The 8974-nt window shown below is 52.6% G+C and overlaps 3 protein-coding genes across 3 annotated transcripts; 1 reads left to right on the top strand and 2 right to left on the bottom strand.

Moving 5' to 3' along the window:
- Positions 1-394: 394 nt before the first annotated feature.
- Positions 395-568, top strand: CABS01_01861 (uncharacterized protein; the record flags this gene model as incomplete). Its single annotated transcript, XM_060535240.1, has 1 exon — positions 395-568. One exon carries the CDS (start codon positions 395-397, stop codon positions 566-568), a length of 174 nt encoding a protein of 57 aa, XP_060398429.1.
- A 4753-nt stretch (positions 569-5321) lies between these two features.
- CABS01_01860 (uncharacterized protein) lies at positions 5322-6241 on the bottom strand (the record flags this gene model as incomplete). The annotated part of the gene is made up of 2 exons (XM_060535239.1): positions 5322-5739; positions 5802-6241. The coding sequence occupies 2 exons, from the start codon at positions 6239-6241 to the stop codon at positions 5322-5324; spliced, it is 858 nt and encodes a 285-aa protein (XP_060398428.1).
- Positions 6242-6748: 507 nt separating this feature from the next.
- CABS01_01859 (uncharacterized protein) lies at positions 6749-7153 on the bottom strand (the record flags this gene model as incomplete). Its single annotated transcript, XM_060535238.1, has 1 exon — positions 6749-7153. The coding sequence occupies one exon, from the start codon at positions 7151-7153 to the stop codon at positions 6749-6751; it is 405 nt and encodes a 134-aa protein (XP_060398427.1).
- Positions 7154-8974: the final 1821 nt, after the last annotated feature.

The following is an 8974-nucleotide window of genomic DNA, read 5'->3' as shown; positions in this document are numbered from 1 at the left end:
GTCTCTGCTGTTTGCGGACCAATGCCAATTCGTCATCTGCTCTGAGAGGAGAGGAGCATGGGGAGCAATGCATGAAAGCAGCGTGATTGGAAGGGTTAACAGGCCTCTCTCTCATAAAAATTACAAAAGGTCCCCCTTGTCACGAATTTGTCCAGTCTTTCCTCCTCTTCCGAATCCCATGTCCTCCCACCACCCACCCCACACGTTGCCAGAGAGCTTCGTGCGGGGAAAGCAACCAAGACAGTCGAGACGAAACAGCATCCCAAAGTTGGTCACCAGATGATTTTGCGCGCAGTCGATTGTTTCGTCTGTTGTCGGATTGCTTGCTGCCGCGCTCTCTTGTAGTTAGCTTTTTGTCGGATGGGGAAGTTCATGCTGTGGACCTGAACTTGAGATGAAGATAAATTTGATCTTATCAAAGTATGGGGACGGTGAAATAGGCGTTTCCTCGGCATCTTGTCACTTTGGTCTCGCGTGCGGAATTTCTCCTGCCCGGAGCGACCCCCAAAATGCTTCAATCGCATTCGCAAAGGAAGTTGTGTCACAAATACAGCCAGCGCATAGGTAGTCAGCCGTGTCGACTCATGACAGAGCTTCCTAATTCTCTGCGTCCTATGTCAGTGCTTCCCTGCGATAGCTTCAAGGGAAAAAAACATTTTGCTTTCCAACTGAGCCCCGCCATGACTGCTTTTTCCTGCATACAGCGGAGCTGGACTTGCTCCGATCTCGGTCGCACTAGGCCCGCAGACCCGACCTCCCGCGATAAGATCACAACGACCACCGAAGGAAGCACCGAGGAGTGGAGCTGGCCCTGTTACCTAAGCAGTGGCTTACCACTCATCCACTCCTTACCTAAGCAAAGAGTCACGTGCCAACCAGCTTCTCCCAGATGGCGTCCTGTCATCGACCGCTGGCAGCGTCAGCTCAACACGCATGGTATCATTCCATCCCTCGCGACCCGCGGGACCTCGTGCATGTACGACCGACACTCGAAATCAAGATTCGTCCTGGGCTCATGCTGTAGATGAACGTATACGAATTTGCGCAGTTGTCGTCAGGTGTGCAACTCTGCAAAAGGAGACACCCGTCTCTCTATGTCTCCGCCCGCCTGACAGGAAGGATGGAAACCTGCAATGTAACAACAATACATGGTCCTTTTTGGTGTTCATGGGCGTCTATTTTTCATTCCATGCCTGTCAGATATCGATAGTTCGCAAAGCACAATGCCACTTTGCCTCAGCTGAAAATACCCCCGAAATTTGTCTTCGTCCCCGTCAGATCTTGGCGTACGGGGTCTTTCTCTCTTTCTCTACTCCGTTCTACGGATACCTGTCATTACCTACCTGGTATTAGCCCCGTATTCGTGCCATCTGAGTCTCGGACGAGAGGAATTCAACATGCAAGGCCGCAGGCGGCCCGGTAATAGCAACCGAGGACGGGCTTGCATCTTGCTAGGTACTACTGCTGTCCGCTGCCGCCGTCACAGCCACACTCTGCCCAGCCGTTTGTCTCAGTCGCATCTCACTACGTCTCAATTTTTTGGACCTCTTCAGCCCTATCCCAAGAGGTTTCCCTTCCGACTTCCAAGCTTTCCATACTACACCCTTCCCAGTTTCCCCCCCCCCCCAGGTCCTCCACATCATCTCACTTTCGTTTCTTTTTTCCTTTTTTTTCCTTTTTTTTTTTATTTTTTTATTTTTTTACATTCCACTCCAGAGACACACAGAAAAAGGCGGGAGTTTGCGGTTACGGTCGATCGGGATAGTCGGTCAAGTGTCTCACTCCTCCACAGCAGAGACATAGGTATCATAATTCGACCCTGTCGTCTGTCGGCCGTCATCCTTCCGGGCCTTCCTATGTATGTACCTGCAACCACGAGGAGGATCTTCACTGCTGTTGTCCGATCCAACTCTGTGACCTTGTCTTTTTTCTCTCTATACCAATTCCAGCCAGATGCCACCTCACCTTGCCTTAATTCGCAAGAAATAAAAGACCGTCACGACACCATGAACCCCTACGCCCTTTTGTATCTCGCCCTTTTGTTTTTGAGGTTTGGCAAAAGTTCCGCCCTTCCTTCTCCCCGTCACGAAGGTGCCCTTACTACTGCTAGTAGGCGTACATCAGTTTTACGGATAGCAATTATGATAATGACGACGATGATGATAACGCACCTTCGCCTATGACTCACCAAGTCCGAAAGGCGGGCAGGCTATGATCCATGGTGATTAGGAAAACACGAAAGCTAATGCACAGCGATCCTCACGACATTTAGTTCCTCCCCCTTCCCCCTTCCCCCCCGATCCGAAATCCGTATCCGCCATGCCGCCATGCAATGTCCCATCAACCCATGCCACAATTGGCGCTAAACACCCAAGACATCAGCGGAGTCGCGGAGTCGTGGAGTCGTTGATTACCTAGTGGCTTTATGGTTCAAGAACCGAGGCCAAAGAAACCAGGTAGCGAGAAACTCGCGAGAAACAGGCCACAGCTTCGCTTCTTCCTCCTTGTTTCAACCTCATTCGTACCGCCGGAAGCAAGTCAAGCATTGCTGTAATCATTGTACTAAGCCTGCTCGTCAGCATATCAACCTGCATCCTCGCATGTTAGGTATAGAGAGAGGCTAAGGGTAAAGGGACCTCTCAATGTCCACTGGTAGCACAGACTTGCTCCAAAAAAACCATCACCGCCTCATCAACCTCGCCCACGCCTCTAATCCGCATAAACGCTTCAATACCCATTCGCCCAAATCCTTTCCCTTGCAGCATGGTCCCGATGACCATCATCCTCTTCCTTGACTTGGACTCGAACACTATTTCTCCTATACACTAATGTCTGCCTACGTTTCAACTCTCTTGACTACGCCGTACACGTACCCAAGCAAGCCCTGCGCGCGAATCCTGAAATGCTACCTGGGCGCGTTTAAAGCGTGATGCCCACCTAACGCGCGCAAACGGAGGTACATATTCCCAGGCGCTTCGGCGGTGGGCCAGGCAGGCAGGTCATCGGCATTGACAAATGGCAAATGGCAATGTATTTACTGTCATTTTACTGCGTTGCCAGTTGAAGGGAGAGTATCTGTATGCACAGCCTTAATGTGACGTCAAATCAGATAATGCCGGACTCAACGCCGAGCTTTCTAGTCTCACAGTCTCGTCTCATCTCATCTCATCCCATCCAAGGTAGGCAAACTGACGACGAAAAAAATGTAAACCAATATTATTGTAATACTCCCATGAGCTGACGGGTTACACAAAAAGTAGAGACATGAAAAGAGAAAAGAAAAAGGCCCGAGGTGGTCCACGGTAGAAAAGGACCATGCACTAATCACCCCCGAGTCATCCCATGCCCGCTACCTCACGTAGTTCTATGTAATGCGCGCGTGTGTGTATGTACCTCGAGGTATACTATGTACGTTCGTTCCACCGTCAGCAACTATGTACGGTAATCTGTCGATTCTAAGCCACCACCGCCCGTCTCCCCGCACCCTGCAGCTTCCAATACAATGCCCCCCCCCCCCTCCCCATTCCATCCATCCCACATCATCGTGTGTCTCTTTGCAATTAAACAAGCACCGAGAACGCCCTACCCCATCAATGATCACCATCACCATCACCATCATCATCATCACCCATTCCCACAAGGCTGTCTCGGTGACACGGTGTCACTATAGACAAGCAGAAGCGCGCGTTTCACCGCATCCTTCTTCTTTGCCGTCCTCCACCTCGACTGCCACCACAACCACATCCACGCCCGCTCTCTGCTCACCTTACCTTACCTTACCCTAAGCTACCGTTCGATTCGGCAGGGTGTACAAGATAAAGCTCGCCACGGCACAGTAGTGTAGCTTCCTTCCGCGCAGGCAAAAAGCTTCCTTCCGTTATCCCCTAAGCGAGACCTCCGTGGTGTATCCGTACGGTAAAGGTAGGTAGATGGTCTCATCTGATGTGCGTGCTTAGCTTCCCGCTCCCCCGTCAGCTGTGCGATGTATGTATGTAGATGCATTTCGAATTCAGGGTATCTTTGTCTTTCTTGTCTCGTTGTCTGCCTTCTCCTCTTGGCGAATTACTCTGTAATGTCTTCCTGTTTTCTTGGGCCGAAATCGTTGTAGTCGTGTAATAGTGTAGTTTGTCGTAATGGTCATCGTCGTCCATCTCCTCTCCTCTCCTCTTCTCTCCTCTCCAACCCCCCTTTCAAACAAAAACAGTAAGCCGTCGTCCGCATCCATCCAGTTCGACAATACCTCCCCATCCCATCCGATCAGCCCAGTAAGGCCCCGTGCCGCAATGCGAGGAGACCGAGATGCCCGCCCCATATTAAACCTTTACAATCACCTCTCATGGTCCCGAATATGCCTTGCGCCACACCTGCAAGCTACCCCAATCGTCGTATCAATCCATCCTCTCGTCCCCATTCCCACCCCAGTCCCAAGACAGTTGAGCCATAACAAGACTGGAAAAATAGGCACAGCCCCACCGCCATGCAGAAAACATAAGGAAAAGCGTCTCGCGACGTACATCCGTCTATCGATCACCACACACCTTGAGGTAACACCAAGACCACTAAGACCGCTAGGCACAACCACCCTTGCATCCTCCGGCCATGTGCTCCCTGCTTTTCGTGTCCCTGCTTGCCCATTCAGAAGAGCGAATGGGTAGCCAAGTAGGCAAAGGTTCCCAGGGCCCATTATCGTCAGATGTGCAGTGGTCAAAGCCACGCAGCCTGCATAGACTTCTTCTCGAAGCCTTCCCACATGGGCAAAGCCTGTCGTTGAAAAAACAACCTCTTCCGCGAACCTCATACCCTGCTGCTCCACATGACCGCCTGGGACCATGCAGTCCATGCCCAATCGTATCTAGACTCAGTAGGTAACATCATGGCCTGTTGAGCTAAGGACGGACTGACTTTGCTGCGACTGTTGCTGGCCACCAATTCCGAAAGAGAAAGTGAGCTGCAACAAGGCCGAGTCGTGCCGACGTGATTGGTTGTGCAACCCGACTCTATGGTATGGTTGCCAACGTCATAAGCTTGTGTTGCCTCAGCCGCACTCTTGTCAGTGGGCCACACCAAAGAAAGAGAGACGTTTTGCCGGGTCGCTAAAAGCCAGCATGTCGTGTCGGGCGACGGCCCTGGCTCCTGTACTCCGGAACCTGGGCTTCGTTTCGCTGTCAACTTTTACCGCCTTCTTCCTGTGGGGAAAGCAACCGGGGCGTCGTTTTCCAAGCTCTTGCAGGTGCGTCTTCACCTCTAGGCATCAGCTTTGCCCGTGCCTGTGGCCCAATGGTGATCCGCCTTCGACGATGGGGCAGTGCCAACGATGACCCTCAATGCCAACCTCGCGCACGCTTGCGTTTGTCTTCACACGGATTCTTGCACTTGGGGCAAACGTGGTCCGGATACGAATTGACATCAACCCTTATCAAGCACTTTGAGCACCGCCACCATCGCGACGAGAGATTGCGTCCCTGGAGCCAGCTGTCGTCCACGTGGGTGCCCCGCTTGAAAATGTCTTCGTTGTGATAGTCTCGCAGGTGATCTCTGAAGTGGTCACGTCGTCCGAATGGTTCGCTTCTTCGCGAGCACTTTGGATAGTCGCACTTGTGAGCTTCCTTCTTTGAGGGGTCTTGGTGGACTTGTCTATAGTGTCTCTCGAGGTCGGCCTTGCGCTTGAACGGGTTTGCTGTGCATCCTGCCTCGAGGCAGGGGAATTTGTAGTCCACGACTTCTTGCTGCTCTTGGCCACTGCGCACAGCATTGTTAGCACAGCTTGACCATCTCTGTCAGAGGCCTCCGCATTGACTAACCCTTGATGGGGTATCACTGTTGGATACTGCCCTGCAGGAACATATCGTGGTTTCATCTGCCAGTAGCCTCCGTCTTCAGTGGGAACGTAGTCGTACTGCGACCAGTCTACGTTTCCATAGTAAGGTTCAGACGCTTGTTGTGCCGATGAAGACGCAGCACTCGCATACTCGTCTGCATAGTATCCTCCATAGCTCTCGTCGTAGCCATCGCCATAGTCACCCGCAGGAGAGTGGCTCATGTTATGCGTGTATGAGTATGACATACCAGGCGAAGAGCCGTATGAAGATGGTGTAAGAGGACCTCGGGAGCTGATATCGGAGGGCTGGCGAGCAAGTTCCGGAGCCTCTAGGAAAGTAGGGGAGTCAAGGTAGTCTCCTGCCGATACTGGAGACGTTGCGTTAACATGATAGCCTGCTCCGCGGTAATAGTGGCTGTCCATTGTTTCTGACTTAAACAGGTGGAACTGTCGTGCTGTCTAAACCGTTTATATCCCGGCTTCTGGATAGCAGTTCAGTAAAGGGAGGGTGACCTGGCAAGGTTGGGGGGAGCATACAACATTTAAAGGAGAGTAAGCAGTAGCGAGGAATGCCGGGAGCCAAGGAAAATATACCAACTTACATGGGATGCCAGTGTCAGACTCGTGGGGGGGTAGGCAGGCTGGTTTCGGAGAGTCAAAAACGTGGCTCACACATAAATACCCATGGAAGTAAGGTAGCTTAGATTGTGAATAAGTAGAGTACAGGCAAAAATCCTCGTCGCCGTGGGGTTTATAGTCCAGAAAGGAGTGGAAGTCTGTTCATGAACAGGGTAAGTGTTAGGCAAAGTGCAGTACCGAACTACACTAGAGTCCGAGCAGGTAAAGGATTTGTTGAAGTGATTCCCAAATGACAAGCTCACGAATTGGAGGGGAAGTGGGTGGTTCAAGTATGAGCGGGACAAGGCAAATTCAAGTTTCACCGCCTTGGAGCTGGAAGGAATAAAGGTGGCAGCGAGACGTCAAGCGGCACAGATACACGAGCAGGCGGTAGAATGGGGTCATGGCAACCCACCAGCACAAGGCTTCGACCTCCGTAAGACGGCCTTGGCCATGGGGAGCCTCAAATGAGCGGGCATGTCGAACGTCGTAAAGCTCCATCAGCCCCCGGGCCATTTCCGCGTAGGGTGAAGATGGGATAGAGTTGTCTTGGCCATACGGCGCGAAGCGAGGAAACAACTGCAAGTGCTGGGGTTTCTCCACCAACTTGAACGTTTGATCAAGTGAGAGGCGGTCCTCGGTGAGTGACATGCTTCTAGAAGGGGGCTTAGAATCGCCAGCCACCAAGTCGATGGATTCATGCGGGAAGACATGCATAACTGGCAACCTGGTCTGAGAACAAACCGGCGAGATTCGAGATCAGGTCAGCCCAAGACCCGCCAGATACTCCCATGACGATGCACCCACCTATCACTCGACAGGGCTGGCGGCGGGGTGGTTAAAGAGCGCTGTACGGATACATTCGAGGGGGCCTCAACCGCCGTTGACATGGAATCGAAAGGGGGGACCAGTTCCGGCTGGGCAGTCAGCTCTGAGTTACCATGAGTGTTTTTGGGCCGACTTCATTGGTAAAAGGTACTGGCGACCCAAGACATGTCTGGCAGGCCCAAAAGATAAACCGGGGCAGAGAAAGGCCCCATTATGGAAATGTTTCTGGTGGTCGGTTTGTACGGCACGGCAGGGTCAAGGTCAGTCAACCCAGAGTTGGGGACTCGAGGTACCGCGTCTAGTGCAGGACCGGACAAGGGGCTCGAAGATAAGCCAGTGAGCTACGAAACCGACAGTTGTGAGATATGTCATGGATGGCGAGAAATTGTCGCTCAGTGGCATAGCAAACTGGACGGTAGCAATTAGGGCGTTGTAGGGCTCGGGCTCGGGGCGGACTTGGCAGGATGCGATGCGGCTGTCTAGATGGACTGAAGATCGGAATCGCGGAGGAGAGGCTTGACTGGTAGAATATCTCGTTGCCTGGCCCCGCACTGCCACACTAGTGTGCGCGTGAACGCTTGCAGTCCCAGCCCTTGCTGCTGTGCAGGGTCCGAATGCTAGAGTGGAATCAGCCAAGAAACAATGGTACCGCAAATCATGAAGCCCTCACTGGTCCAATCGTAACCAGGTAGGTGAGGCCATAGTAAGCCTAGGGGGCGGTTTGGAATCCAATGGAGTCTCTCACTCTCTGGCGGAGGACCCCTCTGCCCAGCGAAGCGATTCCCTTCTGGGGCAGACATTGAATACGGAGTACCGTTGTACCTCGGTTGCTTTCCTGGGAGTGAGTTGCTGTCATGGCTCATTGATGGATTGTGTGGTGCTGCGCAGCACAGTTGCAGTGCAACCACTGTCACATCGAGGTATTCCATCGGGGGCCAATCCGCTGGATCCGCCGCAAAGCTGCATGTTGCCTACCGGAATAGCCTGAGACCCAGAAGGACTGATGAGTGATGGCCAACCAAGTGAACCGGTTCCGGGGCGATTCCAGGTCCGATTTCCTGTCTCCTCGGCCACGTTGCCCCCTCTGAGCGTCCGCCGACCCTGAACGGGGAACAGTGATACAGGCGGTGACGGCCATAATGAGTATGTAGTCTGTAAGATGGTGAAACTTCACCCTTTTCGCGCAAACGACACCTTGCAATGGTCAGGTGTCTTTGGCAAGATAGGTAGGTGCCCTACTTCTGGCGTGGGGACGGAAGAATCGGGAGATAGCGGCGGGCGTGCTTCATGTCCGGCTGACGGTCGATGCAGGTTTGGTTCGGTGAGCAAGTCAGAGAGGATACGGCGATACGAAAAGGTGCCTTTTTTTGTCATGCTGGTGTAAATCAGAGTCTGTTGGATCTTCAAAGAGGCGCATATCGTGTAGTAGCAGGATCCATTCTGATGGGCCTTTTGCTCGGACGAGCCATTTTCTGGCGTGAGAAAACACGGAGGCCAGGTATGCGATACTGTTGGAAAAAGGTTGAGAGACCTCGAGATGTGGATTCGGTCCAACGTGTTGGAGTCACTTGGAGAGGTGTTCGAGCCTCGTGGATGGTCAGAAGAGACTTTGATGACTCCAGGAAAAGGTAGTCATCTGAATAAACCGCTCTGCCAACGGGCTTTTGCTGGGTCCTACCCATGACGCTCGACTGGGTTCACGGTTGCTAG

The sequence above is a fragment of the Colletotrichum abscissum genome, assembly GCF_030869225.1.
Source record: "Colletotrichum abscissum strain IMI 504890 chromosome Unknown Scaffold_3.1, whole genome shotgun sequence".
Classification (NCBI taxonomy): Eukaryota; Fungi; Ascomycota; class Sordariomycetes; order Glomerellales; family Glomerellaceae; genus Colletotrichum; species Colletotrichum abscissum.
The sequence above is the reverse complement of the archived record's forward strand: the minus strand, read 5'-3'. Positions and strand labels throughout refer to the sequence as shown.